At 43.6% G+C, this 26,485-nt stretch overlaps 1 protein-coding gene across 3 annotated transcripts in view; it reads right to left on the bottom strand.

Annotated features, from left to right (window-relative positions):
• Positions 1 to 26,485, bottom strand: part of Ankrd55 (ankyrin repeat domain 55) — a 110,722-nt gene that overhangs the window by 3,965 nt on the left and 80,272 nt on the right. For all 3 annotated transcript variants that reach the window (XM_004664928.2, XM_045139019.1, XM_045139020.1), the window contains 2 exons: positions 24,524 to 24,691; positions 18,473 to 19,137 (listed from right to left, as the gene is read on the bottom strand). In XM_004664928.2, the coding sequence (XP_004664985.2) occupies positions 18,473 to 19,137; positions 24,524 to 24,691 (833 nt within the window). The remainder of the gene's footprint in view (positions 1 to 18,472; positions 19,138 to 24,523; positions 24,692 to 26,485) is intronic.

The following is a 26,485-nucleotide window of genomic DNA, read 5'->3' as shown; positions in this document are numbered from 1 at the left end:
AGAAAGCCGCCGGACTCTCGGCTCGAGCCGCGGGACAAGCCAGGTGCGGGATTTTCCCCTCACACCGCGCTCTCCGCAACTCGGGAAACGTGAGGGGAGAGCGGCAGCGAGCAACGGAGGGAGGAGCAGACCGCGAGGTAAAAGCACACGATACAACCAGAGCAGCCGCGGCTCCCTCCCCTCCCCCGCCGCCTGAACCCAGCTCCAGCGAACACAGCAGCGGCCCGGGACCCGGCCACGCCAACTTGGGCTGACGGCGGGACCCAAGCAGGAGCAGAATTCGGAAGCAACTTCAGCGGCTCCAGCACCGGTACCAGTGGCCCCAGCAGCAGTGGACCCAGGACCGGCAGCGGTGGCAGATCCCGCAGCAGCGGCTTCGGGGTGAGCAGCAGCGGTGGACACGGCAACGGCAGCTTCAGCAGCGGTGGGGGCTCCGGGGGTGGCAGCTACAACAGCTGCAGAGGCGGCAGCAGCGGCTCAGTTTGCCCCATAAGAAAAGCAAGTGCCCAGCTCCAGAAATCAGAACAGCAGCCCGATGACCCAGGCAGCAACTTGACTGAGACCACAATCACCCAAGGTAACTGGGATTGCACCAGGGAAGGGTCTCACTTGGTCACAAGCTGACTTGGATACCTCAACAGACCAGAAATCTAAACCTCTTTGTTGATAGAGGATCTGGTCATTATAATAACTACTCTTGCATACATACTCAGGGCTGTTTTTGATGGAATGGGTACAGTGTTTAGTTAAATTTTAGAATCTACCAGTATATTATTCCACTCAGCCTGCTTGAATACTCCTATAGCAGGGAAACTCAACCCCTAAGAACATCTTTGTAGATACTCTGAGAGTCTTAAGAGCCACACCTAATACCTTAAGGCCCTACCCTGAAAATATATTACATCAAATCAATTGATACAGCTAAGAATACACAGCTAGCTAGAAAATCCAAGCATTAACTTAATCCAAGATGCAAAAATATATACATTATAACACACGAAACACTAGAAAGCAAGACGATATAAATCCACCTAAAAGTATTAATGCATCAGAAATGTCCTCCAGTGAGAAAGAGTTAGAGGAAATGCCTGAGAAAGAGTTCAAAAGAATAATTATAAATATGTTCAAAGAGGTCAAAGAACACATGAAAACAATCAAAGAAGAAATCAAAGAGGAAATCAAAGAGGAAATCAAAGGAATCAAAGAAGAGGCAGGACACCAATTTAATAAAATAAAGAAGGCAATACAAGACATAAATAGAGAAATAGAAATAATAAAGAAAAACCAGTCAGAATTACTAGCAATGAAGAACACAGTTAATGAAATAAAAAACTCTGTAGAAAATCTCACCAGTAGGATGGATGAGGGAGAGGACAGAATATCTAAGCTAGAAGATCAGGTGGCAGACCTAATGCAGTCCAACAAAGAGAAAGACAAACTTATAGAAAAGTATGAGTGGGAATTTCAAGATATTCGGGACACTATGAAAAGATCCAATATAAGAATTCAGGGCATAGTAGAAGGAGAAGAATTCCACTCCGGAGGCATAGTAGGCATCTTCAACAAAATCATAGAGGAAAATTTTCCCCAAATTGGGAAAGAGGTGCCAATACAGATACAGGAAGCTTTTAGAACCCCAGCCAGACAAAACCCAGAAAGAAACTCTCCTCGCCACATTATACTCAAACTTCCAAACACACAAACCAAAGAAAAAATATTGAAAGCAGTTAGAGAGAAAAATCAAGTTACCTACAAAAGCAAGCCCATCAGGATTACAGCAGATTATTCAACACAAACTTTTAAAGCCAGAAGGGCCTGGAGTGATATATTCCAAGTTCTGAAAGATAACAACTGTCAACCAAGGTTACTTTATCCTGCAAAGTTATCCATCCAAATAGATGGAGAAATAAAGACATTCCATGACAAAAGCAGGTTAAAGGAATATCTGAAGACAAAATCAGCTCTACAGAAAATACTTGATAGAATCCTCCATGCTGAACAAAAGGAAAAGCACACATATAAGGAACCTAGAAAAAACCAGCCATACTCAAATACCAGTTAACAGAAGAGAGCACAGGTAGAACAAGTAACACACACACACACACACAAATGGCAAACATAAATACACACCTTTCAATAATATCTCTTAATATCAACGGTCTCAATGCCCCAACGAAAAGACATAGATTTGCAGACTGGGTTAAAAAGCAGGATCCTATAATTTGTTGTCTTCAAGAAACTCACCTTTCTACAAAGGATAGACATTATCTTAGGGTGAAAGGTTGGAAGACGGTGTTTCAAGCAAATGGGCCTAGAAAACAAGCAGGGGTTGCTATCCTAATATCAGACAGGGTGGACTTTAGTCCGAAGTTAGTCAAAAAAGATAAGGAAGGTCACTTTATATTGATTAAGGGCACACTACAACAGGAGGACATTACAATCCTAAACATATATGCACCTAACATGGGGGCTCCCAAATTCGTCAAACAAACACTATTAGAACTAAGGTCACAGATAACACCAAACACGGTGGTGGTGGGTGACTTTAACACCCCACTCTCATCAATTGACAGGTCATCCAGGGAAAGAATAAACAGAGAGGCATCTGGACTAAATGAGGTCATAGAAGGAATGGACCTAACAGATATATACAGGACATTTCATCCAAAGGCTGCAGAATATACATTCTTTTCAGCAGCACATGGAACATTCTCTAAAATAGACCATATATTAGGACACAAAGCAAATCTTAACAAATTCAGGAAAATTGAAATAATTCCTTGCATTCTATCTGACCACAATGGAATTAAACTACAAATCAGTAGCAAGAAAGGCTATAGAGCATACACAAAATCATGGAAACTAAACAATACACTACTAAATGATGAGTGGGTCAATGAAGAAATCAAAAAGGAAATAAAAAAATTTATAGAGTCAAATGATAATGAGAACACAACATACCAAAATCTCTGGGACACAATGAAGGCAGTTCTAAGAGGTAAATTTATAGCCTTAAGTGCCTATATTAAGAAATTAGAAAGGTCGCAAGTAAACGACCTAATGCTTCGCCTTAAAGCCTTGGAAAAAGAAGAACAAGGCAAACCAAAAAGTAGTAGACGGGAAGAAATAATAAAGATTAGGGCAGAAATTAATGAAATAGAAACAAAAAGAACAATCCAAAGAATTAATGAAACAAAGAGTTGGTTCTTTGAAAGGATAAACAAGATTGATAAACCCTTAGCAAATCTGACCAAAAGAAAGAGAGAAGAGACACAAATTAATAAAATCAGAGATGAACAAGGTAACATCACAACAGATTCCAGAGAAATTCAAAAAATTATAGGGACATACTATAAAAGCATATACTCCACAAAGTATGAAAATCTGAAAGAAATGGATGATTTCCTTGATCTATATGACCTACCTAAATTAAATCAAAATGAGATTAATCACTTAAATAGACCTATAACAAACATGGAGATCCGAGCAGTTATCAATAATCTCCCAACTAAAAAAAGCCCAGGCCCGGATGGATTCACTGCTGAATTTTACCAGACTTTTAAGGAAGAGCTAACACCATTGCTTCTTAAGCTTTTCCAGGAAATAGAAAAAGAAGGAATCCTACCAAACTCCTTCTATGAGGCCAGCATCACCCTGATACCAAAACCAGGCAAAGATAGAACAAAAAAAGAAAATTACAGACCAATCTCCCTCATGAACATAGATGCAAAAATTCTCAACAAAATATTGGCAAACAGAATACAAGAGTATATCAAAAAGATCATTCACCCTGACCAAGTAGGCTTTATCCCAGAGATGCAGGGATGGTTCAACATACGCAAATCTATAAATGTAATACATTACATAAATGGGTTGAAGGACAAAAATCACATGATCATCTCATTAGATGCAGAGAAAGCATTTGACAAAATCCAACATCCCTTCATGATAAAAGTCCTACAGAGACTGGGAATAGAAGGAACATATCTCAATATAATAAAGGCTATTTATGACAAGCCTACAGCCAACATATTACTAAATGGGGAAAAACTGGAAGCTTTTCCACTAAAATCAGGAACAAGACAAGGGTGTCCACTGTCTCCACTTCTATTTAATATAGTTTTGGAAGTCTTAGCCATAGCAATAAGGCAAGAGACACACATAAAAGGGATACAAATTGGAAAGGAAGAAATCAAGTTATCATTATTTGCAGATGACATGATTCTATACATAAAGGACCCTAAAGACTCTACTAGCAAGCTGTTAGAGCTGATCAAAACCTACAGCAATGTAGCAGGATACAAAATAAATACACAGAAATCAGTAGCCTTCGTATATGCTAACAACAAACACACAGAGGATGAAATCAGAGAATCACTCCCATTCACAATTGCATCAAAAAAAATAAAATACCTTGGAATAAACCTAACTAAGGAAGTAAAGAATCTATACAATGAGAACTTTAAGACACTCAAGCGAGAAATTGCAGAAGACACTAGAAAGTGGAGAAACATCCCTTGTTCCTGGCTTGGAAGAATCAATATCGTGAAAATGGCAATCTTACCTAAAGCAATCTACACATTTAATGCAATCCCTATCAAAATTCCAAAGGCTTTCTTCATGGAAATAGAAAAAACAATCCAAAAATTCATTTGGAACCATAAAAAACCTCGAATATCTAAAATAATACTGAGCAACAAAAAAGAGGCTGGTGGTATCACCATACCTGATTTTAACCTATACTACAGAGCCATAGTAACAAAAACAGCATGGTACTGGCACAAAAACAGACATGTAGATCAGTGGAACAGAATAGAGGACCCAGATGTAAGCCCAAGTAGCTATAGCCACCTGATATTCGATAAAAATGCCAAAAATACTCATTGGAGAAGAGACAGCCTCTTCAGCAAATGGTGTTTTGAAAACTGGATAAATATCTGCAGAAGGATGAAAATAGATTCTTCTCTCTCGCCATGCACAAGAATTAAGTCCAAATGGATTAAAGACCTTAACATCAGACCGGAAACTTTGAAACTGCTAGAGGAAAAAGTAGGGGAAACCCTTCAACATATTGGTCTTGGCAAAGACTTTCTGAATACAACCCCAATTGCTCAGGCAATAAAACCACAGATTAACCACTGGGACCTAATGAAATTACAAAGATTTTGCACCGCAAAGGACACAGTGAAAAAAGCAAAGAGGCAACCTACAGAATGGGAAAAAATCTTCGCCAGCTATATATCTGATAGAGGATTAATATCTAGGATATACAAAGAACTCAAAAAGTTAACTAATAAGGAATCAAACAAGCCAATCAAAAAATGGGCTAAGGAGCTAAATAGAGAGTTCTCAAAGGAAGAAATACGAATGGCATATAAGCACCTAAAAAAATGTTCTACGTCACTAGTCATCAGGGAAATGCAGATTAAAACTACATTGAGATTCCATCTCACTCCTGTCAGATTGGCCACCATCATGAAAACAAATGATCATAAATGTTGGCGGGGATGTGGAAAAAAAGGAACCCTTCTGCACTGCTGGTGGGAATGCAATCTGGTCCAGCCATTGTGGAAAACAGTGTGGAGGTTCCTAAAGCAGCTAGAGATTGATCTACCATATGACCCAGCTATAGCACTCCTAGGCATATATCCAAAGGACTCATCTCATTTCCTTAGAAGTACATGCTCAACCATGTTTATTGCTGCTCAATTTATAATAGCTGGGAAATGGAACCAGCCTAGATGTCCCTCAACAGATGAGTGGATAATGAAGATGTGGTACATTTATACAATGGAGTTCTACTCAGCGGTAAAGAAAAATGAAGTTATGAAATTTGCAGAAAAATGGATGGACCTGGAAAGTATTATACTAAGTCAGGTAACCCAGGCCCAGAAAGCCAAGCGCCGCATGTTCTCCCTCATATGGGGATCCTAGCTACAGATGACTGGGCTTCTGTGTGAGAATGAAAATACTTAGTAGCAGAGGCCAGTAAGTTGAAAAGGAGACATAAAGGGTGGAGAAAGGAAGGGAGGAGGATACTTAATAGGTTGATATTGTATATATGTAATTACAATGATTGTAATGGGGAGGTAATATGATTGAGAATGGAATTTCAAACGGGAAAGTGTGGGGGTGGGGAGGGAGGGAATTACCATGGGATATATTTTATAATCATGGAAAATGTTAATAAAAATTAAAAAAAAAAAAAGAATTGCAGAACAAGAAAAAAAAAAAAAAAAACTCCAGATGCATGTGCCCCCTTGTGCATCTGGCTCATGTGGGTCCTGGAAAATCAAACTGGAGTCCTTTGGCTTTGCAGGCAAATGCCTTAACCAGTAAACAATCTCTCCAGCCCTCAAAAATATTTTTATTGATTTGAGACTCACACACAGAGAGAGAGAGCGCACCAGGGCCTCTTGCCACTGCACATGAATTCCAAACACATGTACCAATTTACATGTCTGGTTTTGTGTAGCTACTGGGGAATTGAATGTGTAACAGCAGGCTCTGCAAGCAAGTGCCTCTAACTGCTGAGCCATCCAGTACCTCTTTATGGTATCTTGGCTGGGTGTAAGTGATGGATAGGATTTATTTTTTGTTCTTAGAGCAGGGTTTTGAAATTCTGGCTGCACATGGAAATGATCTGAGCTTTGGTAACATAACTTCAGTCTTGGTCACGTCCCAAGGCAGTTAAACCAGAATCTCTGGGTGTGGGGCATCATATTTTCATCAGCTCCTGGGTGACTTCGATGTACAACGAAGACTGTGAATCACTGACTTTGAAGGCGCCTGGGTGAAGCACTCGGTGGTTTTCTGTCTTCTCATTTTGTCTGGAGGCAGGCAGGGGGTGTAGCTGTGAGAGTCCATGGGAAACGTCCCCTAGAGAACACATGGCTGTTGTCACTTTTGTGACCTGGTCGCTGGCACCCCAGTGTTTTTGTTTGTGGCCAGTGAAATAAGCAAGTGCTGTTTTCTTTTTTTCTCTTGTAAAGCCAGTTATTAACAACTCAACACACAACTGATCACAGGAGGTGGATGCTCCAGACATCTGAAAGTTGAAGTACACAAAGGGCCTTTAAATCCATTTTAGAAGCTGACCACACAGAATAATGGCAAGGAACTCCAGCCCGGAGGACACGCAGCGTGCATCTTTCTTCACCGTGCTCTGACTGTATGAGCCTGCTTAAGTGACTGAACCTCTCGAAGGCCCAGTTTCCTAGCACACACAATGATTACATCTGGCTTTTCTAGTTGACATAAAGATTAAGTTGGATGAATAAGGGCAAAACATTTAGCTTATAGGGTAGGGCAGTCAATCATCTTTAGTTAAAAAAAAAAGACACAATTTTGCCAGGCATGGTGGTGCACGCTTTTAATCCCAGGACTTGGGAGGCAGAGGTAGGAGGATCACCATGAGTTCAAGGCCACCCTGAGACTCCATAGTGAATTCCAGGTCAGCCTGGGCTAGAGTGAGACCCTAGCTCAGAAAAAACAAAACAAAAAAGCCCCAGTTTTGTCTTTTTTCCTAATAAACTTGTACAAAGGAACCTGAATCCTGAATCACTACAGAGATGCTTGAGTTCAAGTCCTTGACGTTTTTTGAATAAATATTGTATTTATTTATTTTGTGCAAGCAGAGTGACATAGAGAGAAGTGATACAGACAGACAGAATGGACTTGCCAGGGCCTCCAGCCACGCAAACAAGCTCCAGATGTCTGCACCGCTTGGTGCATCTAGCTTTACGTGGGTCCTGGGGCACTGAAGTAGTGTCAGCCTTAACCTCCCAGCCATCTCTCCAGCCCAGAGTTCCAGTCTGTTATTTGAGGAAGGTAGTCCTTAGCAGGGGTGGGGTGGGGAAGCACTACCATTTAAATAGATTCTATTCACCTAAGCGACTCTAATGTTGAGTTATGTAAGGGCAGTCACTTCAGTAGTGTCGTTTAATGGAGACAGAAAAAATAAACACACACATTGCTTCTCTGGTTGCTGTTTTACCATCATATTTTATTCCTTTACTTTGAAAGTTAAGTAACTGCAGAAGTCATTAATTAGAAACATTCTTGGTCAGAATTACATTAAACCCCAAGGCTGCTCAGATCTTCATTATCTACCAATGCTTATGTAAGAAACTTACAAGACCAAGGAATGAGATCTTGCTAGTTATGAATGTTTATTAAGTGCTTACTATTATCAGGGAACAGGCTTATATATTTATTAAGTGCTTACTAGTATCAGGGATCAGGCTAAGCGCTGTAGGCATAATCTTATTTAATGCTGATAGCCACCTCTCCTTGTGAGTCACACACTGTTTATTATGTTCCCTGTTTTACAAATGAGCACCCTGTGGTTTGGAGGTATGCTCAAGGTTACAGTCTGGGAAATGGCAGAGACTAGACTTCAGGTGCCTGGTCTGCATTAACTTACTGCCCATACTGTCAGGCTGGAGGGGTGGCTTAGCAGCTAAGACACTTGCTGCAAAGCCAAAGGACCCAGGTTCAATTCGCCAGGACGCATATAAGCCAGATGCACAAGGTGGTATATGTGTCTGGAGTTCGTTTGCAGTGGCTGGAGGCCCTGACGTGCCCATTCGTTCTCTCTCAAATAACTAACTGAAAATTAAATTAAAAAAACCACCCATACTGTCCTGCCTCCCTAGGTATCAAAGCGATATTGTTAGGATTAGAGAAATGTCCAATAACTTGGAAGATTCTGTGCTGACGCTTTGCTCTGTTTGAAGGACAGGATAGAGCTGTGTACACGAACCAAAGCTAGTGGGTGTCTCAGGCACCTCCAGTGACCATCTCTCGTGTGGGTAGAGACTCAAGGATCCTGCCCTAGAATAAAGGAAAGGGTTTGGGGGTTGTAGGAGAGAGGCCAGAGGTGAAGAGGGGATTTCAAATAACAAATTAAATAAATTCAGTTCTCCACAGAGAACTCTATTGAGATCCATTATATGGCAAGTGTTCATAGATGCTCTTTAACATATACAAGGCAGGTACACTCGTGATTCTGTCACCCCACAAGTCCAGGCTATGGCAAAGTGTTCATGGAAGCTCTTTATCACTTACACAGGAGACAAGACAGGTACGCTTTTGATTCTGTCCCCATACAATTATGTGCCGTGTTAGTACGTGAAGGTGTCTTGGGAACAAGGGCTTGTGTTAGATGTGTTTGTATTGCTGTGATTATAATGCCTGAAAAAAAAAAAAAAACTTAAGGGGGCTGGAGGAGTGGCTTAGTGGTTAAGATGCTTGCTTACAAAGCCAAAGGACCACAGTTCAATTTCCCAGGACACACATAAGCCAGATGCACAAGGTGGTGTATGTATCTGGAGTTTGTTTGCAGTGGTTAGAGGCCCTGGCATGCCCATTATCTCTCTCTTTTGCTCTCAAATAAATAAATAAAAATTTAAAAACATATATAAAAGGCTCTTGGTTGCAGGTTTCTGACCATCATGGTAGGAAGGGCATGGCGGGATAGCTCCATTCATAGCAGCAGGAACATGGACTGGACCCATCATGGTGGACCAGGAAAGAGAGAGCCAGGTGTAAATTTCAAAGGCCTGCTCCTCCATGACTCATTCTTCCAGCCAGGTTCCATTTCCTAAACGTTTCATGGTCTCTCCAAATAGTGCTCCAAGATGGGGAACACAGCGTCAACATGTGAGTTTGTGGAGGTCATTTCAGGTTCGTTGCTCTAACCAGGGGTCCATGAAGGTAGAGCTGGTCTTGAGTCTCAATGATCTAGCTTGCCCGTCTTCTCTACCACTTCCCAGTTAGCTGTGTGACCTTAGGCAGGTGAACTAACCTCTGTGAGCCTTGGTCTCTCCATCTCTTAAAATAGCGATACAGGGCTGCAGTGGTGGCTTAGTGGTTAAGGTGCTTGCCTGTGAAGCCTAAGGACCCAGGTTCAATTCCCTAGGACCCACATGTAGCCAGATGCATAAGGTGGTAAGTGTGCCTGGAATTCCTTTGCAGTGTCTAGAGGCCCTGGCATGCCTATTCTCTCCACCTGCCTCTCTCTCTCTTAAATAAATAAATAAATAAATAAATAAATAAATAATGGAGATACAATCTTTCCTGTGGTACACCTGGATGGGAAACACCAGAGAAGATGAACTCTCATTATAATGAAGAGGAAGGAGAAGCCACGTGTCATACACGTATCATGGTGACTTTACAAGGAAGGTGAGTTTTGACCTGGATTTCCCTTATTGATCTCCCGGGCTGGAGAAATGGCTTAGTGGCTAAGATGCTTGCCTGCAAAGCAAAAGGACCCAGGTTCGATTCTCCAGGGCCCACATAAGCCAGATGCACATGGTGGCACATCCATCTGGAGTTTGTTTGCAGTAGCTAGAGGCCCTTGGAGCACCCATTCTCATTCTCTCTCTCTCTCTATCTATATCTCTCTCCCTCACTCTTATAAATAAATGAGTCTTTAAAAAAAATTTTTTTTTTGTTATTTTTGTTTATTTATTTGAGAGAGACAGAAAGAGGCAGATAGGGAGAGGGAGAGAGAATGGGCGTGCCAGGGCCTCCAGCCACTGCAAACGAACTCCAGACGCATGCGCCCCCTTGTGCATCTGGCTAATGTGGATCCTGGGAGTCGAGCCTTGAACCGGGGTCCTTAGGCTTTACAGGCAGGCACTTAACCACTAAGCCATCTCTCCAGCCCAAATGAGTCTTTTTTAAAAACAGGGTGTTCCTATGTAGCCCAGGGTGGCCTCCAATACGTGACACTACTGTAACAGCCTTCCAAATGCTTGGGCTCAGGGTGTCTGCTAGCATGCCTGGCTTGATCTGGCTCTTAAAATATTGTAGAAACCTATCACACACTCAGTGAAGAGAAGACAAAAATAATAACCCAGGGAAAGATGTCACACAATGAAATGATAACAGGCTTTCAAGGAACTGAGAGTCATTCAAGGGACTGCTGAAGGGTGGGACGTAACGATTCGAGATGAGAAGTGTTGATGCAGGCTGGTCCACACTGTGAGGAATTTGGATTTTGTCCTAGAAGCTGTGAAGCTGCTGGGATTTTTTTCTCAATATTTTATTTATTTATTTATTCATTCATTCATTTATTTAGATAGGGAGAGAGAAAGAGGCAGAGTGGGAAGGAGAGAGAGAGAAAATATGGGTGCGCCAGGGCTTCTAGCCACTGCAAATGAACTCCAGACACATGTGCCACCTCATGCATCTGGCTTTATGTGGGGGTACTAGGGAATCAGACCTGGATGCTTTGGCTTTGCAGGCAAGCGCCTTAACTGCTCAGCCATCTCTCCAGCCCTGCTGATGGTTTTAAATCAAGGAGGTCACAGGATCCGACCTACCAAGCCAAAAGAGCGCCTTGTTGCTGGGATCGGTTAAAAGGTTCAGGAGGAGGAAGTTCTTCCTTGAGGGAGAAAGGAAGTAAGAGGACTTTCTTTCTTTCCCCTCTGATGGCTTTAAGTAACCAGGCTAGCAATAAACGCCGCAGCACTTCCCGTGTTCCATCTTCTCTAAAAGCTGCTTGTGCTGCACGAAGTCCTCCAAACTCTAGCTCATTAGGATAAGTGCCTCATCCTCATCTCTCATCCAGCTCACTGACAGCTTTCAATAAATGTTAAGTAATCACTGTGCCCATGACATGTGCAGGGCTGCTGAGTAAGCATAGGAGAGCAGCTGCCCGGAATTCACACAGCAGTGCTCTTGGCTCATATCCTTTCTACCGAACCCAAGCAAGGAAAGGAGAAAGATCCAAAGATAAAGGGACCATCCAAGTTAAAGGATGTGGTGCAATAGATGATGACGGTGTATCCAATGGCTTCACCACAGTAAGGTTTTGCAGATAAAATCTGGAAGCTCGGTGTAGAAATCTGATAAATGTAAACCTGCCCAGATGAACAACCTTAACCATTTCTGAAAATCCTTTTCATTATAACCCACAAGTCTCAGTCATTCTGCAAACAACCATGTCAAATGGAGTTAAAAAAAAAAAATCAGGGCTGGAGAGATGGCTTAGCAGTTAATAAGGCGCTTGTCTGCAAAGCCAAAGGACCTCGGTTCGATTCCCCAGGACCCACGTTAGCCAGATGCACAAGGTGGCGCATGCATCTGGAGTTCATTTGTAGTGGCTGGAAGCCCTGGTGTGCCCATTCTCCCTCTCTCTCACTCTGCCTCTTTCCCTGTCTCAAATAAATAAATAAATAAATAAATTTTAAAAATCATTGGTTGGGCGTGGTGGCGCATGCCTTTAATCCCAGCACTCAGGAGGCAGAGGTAGGAGAATTGCTGAGTTTGAGGCCACCCTGAGATTACATAGTGAATTACAGGTCAGCCAGGATACAGTAAGACCCTAGCTCATCTTCCCCCCCCCAAAAAAAAATCACAAAAATGAAGTCCATAAGGTAGGGATAATTGTTTATTGGACAGATGACTATGTAATTGACTTAAAAATGTATGATATAGAATTAGCAAACGTGGGCTGGAGGGATGGCTTAGAGGTTAAGGCGCTTGCCTACAAAGCCAAAGGACCCAGGTTCGATTCCCCAGGACCCACGTTAACCAGATGCAGAAGGCGGTGCATGTGTCTGGAGTTTGTTTACAGTGGCTGGAGGCCTTGGCGCACCCACCGTCTCTCTCTCTCTCTCTCTCTCTCTTCTAAATAAATAAATAAAAATAAATATTTAAAAACAAACAAACAAAAGAATTAGCAAGCATACCAAATGTCGTGGCTTGAGTATAAAGTGTCCCACGTCTCCATGGACTCACGTGTTTGAACACTTGGTTCCCAGTGGGCAGTGCTATTTGAGAAGGTTGTAGGACCTTCAGGAGGCGCAGCCCGGGGGCTGGAGGTGGGTCTCGAGTGCTTATAGCCCCACTTCCTGTTTGCCCTCTGCTTCCTGACTCTGGCTACAGCGTGAACAGTAGGCTTCCTGCTCCTGTTGCCATGCCTTCCCTGCGACCGTGAGTTCAAGGCCACCCTGAGACTCCATAGTGAATTCCAGGTCAGCCTGGGCTAGCCTGAGACCCTACCTCAAAAAACCAAAACCAAGACAAAACAAAACAAAAAAGTCTGTAGCGGAATACAATCTTTCCTTCCTTGGGTTGCTCTGGGGTGGGTGTGGGCATAGCATTCTGCAGAGTAAGGAATACACCAAGACATTGGGCTTTAGTACTTATAAAGAGGATCGCCAAACCATGGGGACACCTTTCTATGTAGCATCTCGGGGTTCAAGTTCAGACTACATCCCCAACTGGGTCTAAAGTCTTTGACTAAATCATTTAACTATTCCCTCCCCCCCAGAACTTGTGAATTATGAGCAGAAAGGGGCCAAATGAGACAAAACATTCCCCAACACTACGTCTAGAGGGGACGAACATGATGGCCCAGAAAGATGATGACATTTCTTGCCTTGTCAGTCAGAGTCCAAGAAAACAGAACTCTAGGTCTTCCAAGCCAGGGAAATTTCATTCATAAACTTGAGTTATGGGCTGGTGAGGTGACTTAACAGTTAAGGCATTAGTGCCTGCAAAGCCAAAGGACCCCGGTTCAATTCCCCAGGACCCATGTACGTCAGCTGCACAGGTGGCACATGCCCCTGGAGTTTGTTTGCAGTGGCTGGAGGCCCTGGTGTGCCCATTTTCTCTCTCTCTCCGTCTCTCTCTTAAACAAATAAACATAAGAAAGAAAAATGAGTTATAGAAAAGTGAGTAACCCCAACAGAAGGCAGGGTGAAGAGCAAGCCAGATGATATTACCAGGTCCCAGAACTTGGGCAGACTCAGCTCCGTGGAGGGAGGGCTGGGGGAGAGGGAGCCTACTACTTTCCATAGGAAGCTTGGGTGCTATGGAGAAGTACTGGTTTTCTCCTCCTTTTGTTCTTCTGCTCCTGCCTTCTTGCCTTATCGCTTCCTATCAGCTGAAACTACCTCCGGGTCCACAGGAGGAAAGTGGGCAGTGCAGTTTCCGAGAGAGTGGAGTGGAGGGAAGCCATGCGGTTGGCACAGTTGAACTGGGATAGGGTGACTGAGCCTTCAACAATCACTTAAGGGGTGAGTGGACAACAAGGGTCCCTTGTATTTGAAGAGACCAAACATGAGGAGAAAGTCGACTACAAGCCAGTTTGTGGCTGGGGCTACAGCTCATGGGTAGAGTGTTTGTTTAAGATGTCGCAAGGTTCTGAGTTTGATCCTCAGCACTAAAAATAATCAGCTGTGTAATCATTTCAGGAAGTCCATCTTCCTTAAAGCTCATTTTTAGACTAAGACTCTTGGTGTTGCCATGACTCAGTTTCCTTGAATGGCTCCTCTAGCTACAATTAGCACGAAGTGGGTTTTGGTTGAAAAATAAATGTCTTTATAGAAGCATTTTAATTTCTCAAGAATCCCTTAGAGTCTCTCACTTCTCTTTTCTGCTGTTCTGCTGTCCCAGGACTTTTCTGGATACTTTCTTGGGACTAAGTAAAAGTGCAATTGTATTAAGTGTCCTTTTATTTCAAATGACAAAGAAAATTTGGGATGGTCCATCAACAGCAATCTACTAGTTTTCTACTTTCTGCTCCCTTACAAGTGGAAATACAGGGCTGGAGAGATGGCTCAGCAATTAAGGCACTTGCCTCTAAAGCCTAAGCCCTGGGTTCGATTCCCAGTGCCCATGTAAGGTTAGATACACAAGTTGTCGTATGTATCTGGAGTTCATTGGCAGTGGCTAGAGGCCCTGGTATGCCCATTCTCTCTCACTCCTTCCGTCCCTCCCCTCCGTCTTTCTGTCTTATAAATAAATTTACTTGAGAGCAAGAGAAAGAAAGAGAGAGAGAGAGGCATATAGGGAGAATGGGTACATCAGGGCCTCCAGCAACTAAAAAGAACTCCAGACGCATGCGTCACCATGTGCATCTGGCTTACATGGGGCCTGGGGAGTCAACTCCTTAGGCTTCGCAGGCAAGCGTCTTAACTGCTAAGCCAGCTCTCCAGTCCTAAATAATTTTTTTTTAAAGTGTAAATTCAATATTGAGGCCATAGCAATGTCCACAGCGTTGAGACCACAATTCCCCACCTTCCCAGTCTTCTTTGAGGACAGGTGGTCTGACCATGTGGCAAAGGTTCTAGCCAATGACAGGGAGGCAGAAGTGTGGGCTCTGTGGATGCAGACTTGCTACTGGGAGCTAATTCAGGGGGGTTGGGAAGCCATCCTCCCTCTGCTTCCTTCTTCCTGCTGCGATGGCCATTGACAGAGTCAGAGACAGAGCCAGAGGCCAGGCTGTGCAGCATGCATGTAGACAGGCCGGCACGTCTCGGGGTAACTACGCGTCTGGGGAACAAATGCCTCGACCTCTTTCATGGAGAAGAATAAGGGCAAACCCTGCTTGAAAGGCCACCACGCCTGCTGGTCCATTGCGAAAAGAGGAGATTTGATTTGCATGTATGTAGTTTTAATCTCTGGAGCACCTCAGAGCCATGGCCTGGAGCATAACCATCCAAAGAATAAGACCTCAGTCTCCAGGGCAGATGGAACCCTGGCTTCCGTCATAACTAACTACCATTCAGCAAACTGAGCTGGCTTCGATCTCATGCACATTAACCAGCCCTTTGTGTGTGCTTTTTTACTTTGCTGAGCCACCAAGCTCCTGTAGTTATTGCTGGCCTTGAACTTACTATGTAACAGAGACTGGCTCTTGAATTTCTTTAAAACGTGTCTGTTGACAATTATACATGTCCATACTGTATTTTGGTCAGACTCCCCTCCAATAACCTTCCTTTGTCTCCTCTCCTCTGTCCCTCATCCACTAAACCCTTTTCTTTCCCCCCAACTAGTCCCTCTTCTATTTTAAAAATAATTTTTAGTTTTATAATTTTTATTGTGAGAGAGGCAGATAGAGAGAGAGAGAACAGGTGTGTCAGGGCCTCCAGCCACTGCAAACGAACTCCAGAAGCATGTGCCCACTTGTGCATCTGGCTTGCGTGGGTCCTGGGGAATCGAACCTGGGTCCTTAGGCTTTGCAGGCAAACGCCCTAACCAGTAAACCACCTTTCCAGCACCCTCTTCTATGTTGATACCCTTGTTTTCCCTCCTTCGTCACACATGACGCAATGTTAATAGGTGCATTTCGGTGCGGAGCTTGTGCAGGCTATCCGTCACCGCAAGGTCATAAGTGCAGTGGTTACTTTGCGTCCAGAGCACAGGGTTTCGAAGCGCTCCTCCCGTCCTATGGCTCTTATGAGCTTCAGTCCCTATTCTACAAAATTCCCTGAACCTTGGAGCACTGGGATTGTGGGCATATGCTACCATACCCAACGATTTATTTGATATGTATATTGCTTTTTCGTGGTAGGGTTTCTCTCTGGCTCAGAGTGACCTGGAATTCACTATGTAGTCTCAGGGTGGCCTCGAACTCATGGCGATCCTCCTACCTCTGCCTCCCAAGTACTGGGATTAAAGGCGTGTGCCACCGTGCCTGGCTTTGCTTTTAATATTTTTAAAGTATTTTAAATTATTTATTTATTTATGAGACAGGGAGAAGAAAAGAGAGAGAGTGAAAAACAGAGAGGGAGAGAGAATGGGTGAGCCAGGGCCTCCAGCCACTGCAACAAATTCCAGATGCCTGAGCTACCTTGTGCATCTGGCTTATGTGGGTATTGGGGAATCAAACTTGGGTCCTTTAGGCTCCACAGGCAAGCGCCTTAATCACTGAGCCATCTCTCCAGCCCTTTGTTTGCTTTTAAATGGCATTAAAACTTACAAATTTTGTGTCGGGTGTGGTGGCTCATGCATTTAATCCCAGCACTCAGGAGGTCAAGGCAGGAGAGAAAGACCTTCCTTCTATGTTTAAGGCCTTCCTGAACGACATAGGGAATTCCAAGGCCATACACACACACACACACACACACACACACAGAGAGAGAGAGAGTGAGAGAGAGAGAGAGAGAGAGAGAGAGAGAGAGAGAGAGAGAGAGAGAGAGAGAGAGTTGGGGGGAGAGAGCGTCTTTCAAAGAACAAAACAAAAACAAAATCACCAATTCTGGAGGTCACACAGCTGAGTAATATAGTTTTACTTTCCCCTAGCTCTGCTGTGGAAACCATCTCTGATGTCGTGTCACAATGATTAGCAGTTGCTTAGATTATTTTGAGCTAGGGACAGTGGTATCGAAGGACACAACCATTGTTCAGATCCATCCAAGTATTGTCACATGAGCATCTGGGTCTCAATTTCTCAAGAGATACCAGAACTTTTATGTAAAATGTCATATGTTTGAAATATTGACAATTAGTTCATTTAAAAACAAACCAAGGCCGTACTTGATTAAATAGATGTTGGAAGTAGTTTTGAAGTCCCAGAGGGACTTACCACTTATGAAACACATTTTTAAAAGTAAAACTACAAGCTGGGCACATTCCTGTAGCCCCAGAACTTGGAGGTAGGGGGATCAGAAAGAGTTCATGGTCATCCTTAGCTACATAAGTTCAAGGCCAGTCTAAGCTTCTGAGATCCTGTTTTAAAAAAACAAACCAAGAAAAAAAAGATAGGGCTGGAGAGATGGCCTAGCAGGCCATTGCCTGCAAAGCCAAAGTGCTCAGGTTCAATTCCTCAGGCCCCACATAAGCAAGATGCACAAGGTGGCACATGCGTCTGGAGTTTGTTTGCAGCAGCTGGAAGCCCTGGCATACCCATTCTCTCTCTTTCTCTTTCTCTCTCATCTGCCTCATTCTCTCTCTCAAATAAATAACTAAAACATTAAAAAAAGTAAAAATAAATTACTTGGCATGATTTATTTAATTATAAAAAAGGGAATATTTATGTATGTCTGTTTATCTGCATATAAAGTTTGGGGACATATACAGATTTCATGTTAAACATGTAGGGGTGTGTGTATGTAAAATATAATTGGAAGGATGAGCAAAAACTTAATGACATTGGTAGTTTTGTATAAAGAAAGAGGCAAGAGGGATGATTTCCATGTTATCCTTTGGTATATGTTGAGACCTCACCCATAAAGACACACATGTGATATCTTTCTACACAGATACAAAGTACTGCCATCTTCCTCTGCGAGATTTTGGTTCAATAGGTTTGCGGTGGGGCCCGAATGCTGACTTCAAAACAGACAATCACACAAACCAATCAACTCTTCAATAGTGATTTGGCCACATGACTTTGGTTCTATGAATCCTTATTAGAAGAATTACTAAGGTTCCAGTTCCAAGCTGGCAGATACCACAGACACTTGTTGGGACAATGAGAAGGCATTTAGCACACTGACCCGGATGTTCTCAGGTGGAAAAAGAGAGCTGTCATAGCCTGGAAATCTCCAATCTAGTGAAGTCCAGGACAAAAAACAAACAAACAAACAAAAAAACAAGTGGCCCTAGTTACTCACTTCATTGCCCTGCTGTGTAGGCTACTCACCTTCCAATTATTATATTAGACCTGCATGAACTGTTTCCTGAATGTGATCATGAGGAATGAAGGAGGAGGAATGAGGGCCATTACCTGGTGAGGGGTTGTGTAGATGAGGAAGATGTGGTGGCCCCGAGAGCTCTTGGTGACCAGGCCGGCCAGGGAGCAGCCTGTCCAGCAGCTTTTCAGAAGAAGACACAGTCCAAGCTTTGCAGGAGAACACCTGACTAGCGTCACCCTTCCAGGGATTATCTAGTGACATTTGATAGCCAGTCCTGTTATTTAACAGATCCTGTTCACTTCGACTTTTCTGCGATCGCTGGGCAGTATGTTGAGTGTTAGGGCTCAAGCTGGCGTGGGAAGTGGTCCCATGGGAGGCCGTCAGGAAGTTATTGCCTAGGGTGATGGGTGGGAGGCTCTGGGTTCTGATTGGCGGAAGCCCTTTCCGAGCCAAGGGTTTCTTTTCTGGCAAGAGATACTTTGAATTCTCGGAGGTCCTCTTCTTAAAGCCAACCACAGTCACCTGGTTACCAGGCTGTTCTTGGCATTTGGTATCCACGATGCTGTCAAGGGTGGTGATGATGTCATCAACTTCCGAGGCATCCTCCGCACTGGCTTTGTCCCTGTCGTGATCCTTCGGATGGGCTTTCTGCTCTTCTCTCTTGTTTTTACAGAGGATTTGGTTGAGCATGTTGAACCTCCCTTCCTTCTTTGGCAGTCGACTGGTTTGGGAAGGAAAGGATCCAGTGGGCTCTGCTCTGTGGGAAAAGAAAAGAGTGAGGATGTTTTCATGAGGATAGGAAGCGGAAGGAAATGGTATTAAAACACCAGCTCCTCTATTCCACCCACTTGATTTGCTTGTCTGGGAACATCCGTAGGTATTCCCACAGTCCTCTCAAGTGAAGGTTATTTCTCAAGAACTTCCACCCTTCATTATTGCCTTGCAGAGGCATTTTCAATGGTCAGGTCCCCACTCACTTAGCACAGCTTTTTGGGCTCTTACTATTATTATTCTTTTGAGGTAGGGTCTCACTATTTAGCTCAGGTTGGCCTGAAGCTCACAATCTTCCTGCCTCAGCTCCGCCTCCTATGTGGTATGATTGTAGGCTGACATTACCACTTCCTGGCTCCACTTTGCACAGTTCCATCAGTCTGAGGGGGAATCGGTCTGGTGGTTTTATTTTCCTCAGGAGAGGGCCCCAAGAGGGAACCAGAAGAGATGTCACACTGTCTGGCTGCTTTGGCAGAACCTGACCCAGCCAATCCAACCAGTTCTCTCTCACCCCTACTCAGGTGTGCTGGCCTCTTCCTGAGCCAGCCTTCTTAGTCCAAATCAATCAACTCTCTCTCTCTGACTCATCTGAGCCTGGAGAGATGGCTTAGTGGTTAAGGTGCTTGCTTTCAAAGCGTAAGGACCCAGGTTCAATTCCCCAGTACCCATGTAAGCCAGATGCCCAAACTAGTGCATGAATCTGGAGTTTGTTCAGTGGCTGGAGGCCCTGGTGCCCATTCTCTATCTCTTTCTCTCTCTCTGTCATAAATAATTTTTTTTCTAAGAATATGTTTATTTTTATTTATTTATTTATTTATTTATTTATTTATTTATTTGAGAGTGACAGATAGAGAGAGAAAGAGGCATATATAGAGAGAATGGGCACACCAGGGCCTCCAGCCACTGCAAGCAAACTCCAGATGCATGCGTCACCTTGTGCATCTGGCTTACGTGGGTCCTGGGGAACTGAGCCTCAAACTGGGGTCCTTAGGCTTCGCAGGCAAGTGCTTAACCACTAAGCCATCACTCCAGCCTCTAAAGTTTTGTTTTGAAAAGTAGGAAGAGGGCTGGAGAGATGGCTTAGTGGTTAAGGCATTTGCCTGCAAAGCCAAAGGATCCTGGTTCGATTCTCCAGAACCCACGTAAACCAGATGCACAAGGGGGCACGTGCATCTGAAGTTCATTTGCAATGGCTGAAGGCCCTGGCGTGCCCGTTCTCTCCCTCTCTCTTTCTTTCTCTCTTCCTCTTTCTCTGTCTCAAATAAATAAATAAATAAAATATATTAAAAAATTGACAGCTGGTAGTGGTGGTGCACACCTTTAAAAAAAAAAAGAAAAAAAAAGGGAGTCTTTTTAAAAAAATGTATGAGTAGCTGCTTACCTCTCCCCTGAACCATCAGGCATCAGCCCTTCCCCCACACCCTCGACTCAGCCCAGTGGCCTGGGGATGATAGGGTGAGAGGACGCCTATTCTCCCATGGGCTCCACCACACCCCCTGCACTCCACACAGCAGGAGCTGTCTGCACTTTCTTCTCTTTCCTTCTCTCCATCCGATGATGTCTAAGTCTCACCCTCTGGTCTATGGGTTTTAATTATTTCAATTCGTAAGGCAAGCATCTGGAGACAGCCCAAATTTATTGATGCGTTGGCATATATAATGGCATATTGGCAAGGAACCCCAAGACTCCCGCTTACAATTGAGTCTTTCCTATTTGACCCCCTGGTTATCTAGTTTCACGTGGAGATTAATTAAGCAGAAATAACTGGCTGCTCTCTCTTCCCAGTGACAGCCCATGGGGCACAGGTGTCAGGTGAAGAGGCGGAGTCTACGGGTGGGAGCTGGCGGCAAGAGTGGAAGCTACCGTGGTGAGCGTGGGCTCAGCCTTTCTCTCAGTGAGATCCCAGAGTTCTTACATTTCTTTCCTTTCCACTGTCTGTTCTTTTTCTTTCACTCTTTACTAGATTTGCCAATGAAAAATAATAATACTAAAGGAAACAGGGAGTGAAGCCTTAGTGTGGTCTCCAGCTGAAAAGGAAGTGTATGTTCCAGAGGTTGGGTGTGGCAGCGGAAGTCATGCCCTGGGCAGCAGATTCTAGGGGACAGTGTCAGTCAGCAGCTGCTTGGCTAGCTGGCTCATCCTGAATTTGCCCCTGGCACTGTTCCTAGCATGCTTCTCTGGAAGGCAGCACTGAACTCTTTTTTTTTTTTTTAATTTTTTATTTATTTATTTATTTGAGAGCGACAGACACAGAGAGAAAGACAGATAGAGGGAGAGAGAGAGAATGGGCGCGCCAGGGCTTCCAGCCTCTGCAAACAAACTCCAGACACATGCGCCCCCTTGTGCATCTGGCTAACGTGGGACCTGGGGAACCGAGCCTCAAACCGGGGTCCTTAGGCTTCACAGTCAAGCTCTTAACTGCTAAGCCATCTCTCCAGCCCAGCACTGAACTCTTTTGAGGCCACAATGGAGTTCACGCTCTCTGCAGTCTGCATTAAGGACGAAGCCTGACCCATGTCCAGGGAGCCCTATGAGTGAGCCTGCCTTTTGGAGTGAGATATTGCAATCTGTGATTTGGAAAAACATCATCAGTGGTTTTGGTTGCATATAATGAACTTTTCTTTTTCTATAGATTACCTCATGTGTAATGGAGTCTTTGTTCCATGACTATATTATTATGAATATTATTTTAAAGATTTTATATTTATTTGTTTGTTTATTTATTTGAGACAGAGAGAGGGAGAGTGAGAATGGGTGCTCCAGGGCCTCCAGCCACTGCAAACAAACTCCAGACACATGTACCACCTTGTGCATCTGGCTTATGTGGGACCTGGAGTGTCGAACCGGAGTCCTTAGGCTTCGCAGATATGCGCCTTAACCACTGAGCTGCTTCTCCAGCCCATGAATAATATTTTAAATAAACATCTTACATCTTCTTTTTTTGTTTTTTGTTTTTTGAGGTAGGGCTTCACTCTAGCCCAGGCTGACCTGGAATTCATTATGGAGTCTCAGGCTGGCCTCGAACTCATGGCAATACTCCTACCTCTGCCTCCGGAGTGCTGGGGTTAAAGGCCTGCACCACCACGCCCTGCTAAACATGTTACATCTTTATTCTTCCACCTTTTAGTACACTTTCCGAAATATGGAACACAGCTTCTGTGCTTCTAATACTCTCAGAGAGAACCCCAGGGAACTTCTGGCTTTTCCTCAAATTCCTTCGCACAGAATATGTGTCTGTCTACTAACTGCCACTTCAGTGTCTTCTACAGCCCTGTCCTCCTGGGGCAGGTTGTGACTTAGGCTTCAGGGTCCACTGAAACCCAGGGGAGGTGTCTCCAAGGCTCACGCAGGGGCTTCATGAGGCTAAAACTTCACTAGGTGAAAACTCTATTATATTAAAGTACAATGATCTGAAAAGGCTATGGCAATGTCCCTCTCTTTTTCAATTACATAGCTATGTAAGGAAGGTTGTCCTCAAATCCTTCAACAAAACATCATTTTACATCAAGTTGAATGCAGAAGAGGATGTAGGAAGCTAGCTGTACCTATAAGGCTCTTACTAAAAAAAAAAATCAGAGTGATCGTGCTGGAGAGATGGGTTAGCGGTTAAGGCACTTGCCTGAAAAGCCAAGGACCATGGTTCGATTCCCTAGGACTCATGTAAGCCAGATGCACAAGGTGGCACATACATCTGGAGTTCATTTGCAGTGGCTGGAGGCCCTGGCATGCCCATTCTCTCTCTCTCTCCTCTTCTTTCTTAAAAATAAATAAATAAGCTGGGCGTGGTGGTGCATACCTTTAATCCCAGCACTCAGGAGGCAGAGGTAGGAGAATCACAGTGAGATTGAGGCCACCTTGAGACAACATAGAGAATTCCAGGTCAGCCTGAGCTAAAGTGAGACCCTACCTCAAAAAACCAAAAATAAATAAATAAATAAATAAACAAATAACCAAAGTGACTTGCTAAAAATGTAAAAAAAAAAAAAAAGTTACATTTAGTTTTTTGTTTGGGCAATAGAAGCATTCAATTAATTTATTTATTTTTGAGGTGGTATCTCTATGGATGTGATCTAGGCTGGTTTCAAATACATGATCCCTCAGCCTCCCAAGTGCTGGGATTTCAAGTAACTTATTTTTTATTTAATGTTTTTGGTTCAGTCTTTTGAGACAGGATTTCATGTAGCCCAGGGTGGCCTCAAATTTTCTACATAGCCAAGGATAACTTGAATGTGAAACCCAATACTCCTGCTTCCACCCCAAAAAAACACTTCTGCTGTATTTCATTTTTTAAAGTTTAAAGAGACTTTATTTGATCAAGAGGAGGAAAGAGAAAAGCTTGAAGAACTCTTGCCCATGGGCTTAAAGAGAAGGTAAAGCCCTATTTATTTATTTATTTTTATTTGACAGAGAAAGAGGGAAAGAGAGAGAAAGAGAATGGGTGCACCAGGGCCTCCAGCTACTGCAAATGAACTCCAGACATATGTGTCCCCTTGTGCATCTGGCTTATGTGGGTCCTGGGGAATTGAACCTGGGTCCTTTGGCTTTGCAGGCAAACACCTTAACCACTAAGCCATCCCCCTCCAGCCCCCTCATTTATTTTTTAATTAAAATATGGTATTTATGTTAATAAGTGCATGCCACGGGTCTATTAGTACTTGAAACAAATGAGCAAATAAATATTTTATTTTTAAAAATTTTGATTTAGGATTTTTAATGCCATAAATATTGACAAATGCAACTCACATAGTCAAAAGTCCTTTGGCCAATGTTTGGGGAAAAAAAATTGAGAATTGCTGATTCAGGCAAAAAAAGGGGTGATCAAATAGACATGATATGAAGGGAAGAAAGAAAAGGAAAGGAGATGGATGTTCACCAAGCAACAGGCAGACGGAGTCTGTTTATTGCTGTTCTTTTGTTCCATGTAATGGAGACCCATTTCATTCTCTGTTAGACGACAGAGAGAGCACATAATGACCTGTATAATGATCTAACTCAGCCTATATCATGTGATTCTAATAATACTAAGTTATTGCTGGCTTTTGCCTACTGGTGGTTTAGCAAGTGTCATTCAATTTTTTTTTTAAATTAATTAATTTATTTTTTTTTGAGAGCGACAGACACAGAGAGAAAGACAGATAGAGGGAGAGAGAGAGAATGGGCGCGCCAGGGCTTCCAGCCTCTGCAAACGAACTCCAGACACGTGCGCCCCCTTGTGCATCTGGCTAACGTGGGACCTGGGGAACCAAGCCTCAAACCGGGGTCCTTAGGCTTCACAGGCAAGCGCTTAACCGCTAAGCCATCCCTCCAGACCTCATTCAATTATTTACATCTGTGAAGGGAAGACAGCAAGGCAGGGCTCGTGGCAGACTCACCTGCTCTCTTGGGAGAGGAGCTTGACGCAGGCTGTGTGACCGCAGTACAGGGCATAGGCCAGCGGCGTGCTCTCGTTGATGTCCCGCAGGTTGCTGTCCATGCCCAGTTCCAGCAGGGACTGGACACATTCTGCCTTTCCTGCGGCTGCAGCCCAGTGCAGGGGTGTCCTGGAGGAACGACACGGGGGAAATTTCGAGTTCCTTAGTGGGAAGGGGCTGCTTAGCCAGGGCCAGCTCCCTCCCAAGGCCAGGCTGAGGTGGGAAGCTTCACAACGTGGAATTTTCTGTTTGGATCCAGATTAGGGAGGATGGGGGATACACAGGAGGGTTTCCTCTTCCTCTCTGGGCTCTGTTTTCCACCTTGTCTGGCCTCCCTGAGAATCTCCTAGAAGGGGGAGTTTCAATAGTTTTATATCTTTATACTTAGTGCCCAGCTGCCTTCTGGGAAGATAGACTCAACCTAGCCTCCCACAGTGCAGTCCATTCCCTCTTGAATACTCTTTAGAAATCGTTGCCAGATTGGTAGGCAAAATGATACTTTGCTCACTTTCCTGTGCATTTCTTTATTCAATAGTAAGATTGGGGGCTGGAGAGATGGCTCAGCGGTTAAGGTGCTTCCCTGCAAAGCTTAAGGACTGGGTTAGATTTCCCCAGTATCCATGGAAAGCCATATAAGATACATAGTGGCACAAGCATCTGGAGCTCTTCTGTAGCAGCCAAAGGTCCTGGCATGCCCATTCTCTCTCTCTCTCTCTCTCTCTCTCTCTCTCTCCTCTTTCACTTTCTCTGCTTGCAAATAAATACAAAATATTATAAAAAATAGCAAGGTTTGACTTCTTTATTTGCCATTGATTTTTTTTTCCATTGAAATTAAATTACTCTTAAAGTCCTTTGGCCATTTCCCCCCTTTAATCTTGTGTGTGTATGTGTATGTGTGTCTCTCTGTGTGTGTGTATGTGTGGGGGAGTCTCATTGTGTAACCCAGACTGGCCTTCTTGAACTCACAAATTTATACATATGAAGCAATATCATTTAATTGCATTTCATTTTTGTATCTTTCATGATGTTATATGTAGAAAGTCCCTTATGAACTAGAAGACAGATATCCACCAGTACTTCAACACCTGTTAAACTGTAAAGCCAGTGTTTTTTAAAGAAAATTAAAAACAGAGCCAGGCATGGTGACACACACCTTTTGACCCATTTTAGTAGACTGAGGTAGGAGGATCGCTGTGAGTTTGATACCAGTCGGGGGACTATAGAGTGGGTTCTAGGTTAGCCTGGGCTAGAGTAATACCCTGTCTCCTAAAAAAATAAATAGAAAAAGAAAAAAAGACAGAAGTCAGAAACCAGGAGAAAACATAAACACTTGCAAGTCATATATCTAGCAAAAGGTTTGTAATTATATAAAATCTCATGGAGTTGAAAAATAAGAAAGCAAAAAATTTTTTTTTTAAATAACAAGAGGGCTGGAGAGATGCCTTAGCAGTTAAGGCACTTGCTTGTGAAGCCCAAGGACCCATGTTCAACTCTCCAGATCACATGGAAACCAGACACGCAAAGTAATGCAAGTGCAAGGTCACACATGCACACAAGATTGTGCACGCAGTTGGAGTTCAATTGCAGTGGCTGAAGGCCCTGGTGTGCTAATTTTTTTTTCTCTCTCTCTCTCATAAAAAATACAACAAAGATGGGCTGGAGAGATGGCCTAGTGGTTAAGCGCTTGCCTGTGAAGCCTAAGGACCCGGGTTCGAGGCTCGGTTCCCCAGGTCCCACGTTAGCCAGATGCACAAGGGGGCGCATGCATCTGGAGTTCGTTTGCAGAGGCTGGAAGCCCTGGCATGCCCATTCTCTCTCTCTCCCTCTATCTGTCTTTCTCTCTGTGTCTGTCGCTCTCAAATAAATAAATAAAATTTAAAAAAAATACAAAAAAGAAAAAAATAATAACAAAAGATAAAGATA

The sequence above is a fragment of the Jaculus jaculus genome, chromosome 20 (genome assembly GCF_020740685.1).
Source record: "Jaculus jaculus isolate mJacJac1 chromosome 20, mJacJac1.mat.Y.cur, whole genome shotgun sequence".
Lineage (NCBI taxonomy): Eukaryota > Metazoa > Chordata > Mammalia > Rodentia > Dipodidae > Jaculus > Jaculus jaculus.
Note: the sequence above shows the minus strand (reverse complement) of the source record. Positions and strands in the feature narration are given on the sequence as shown.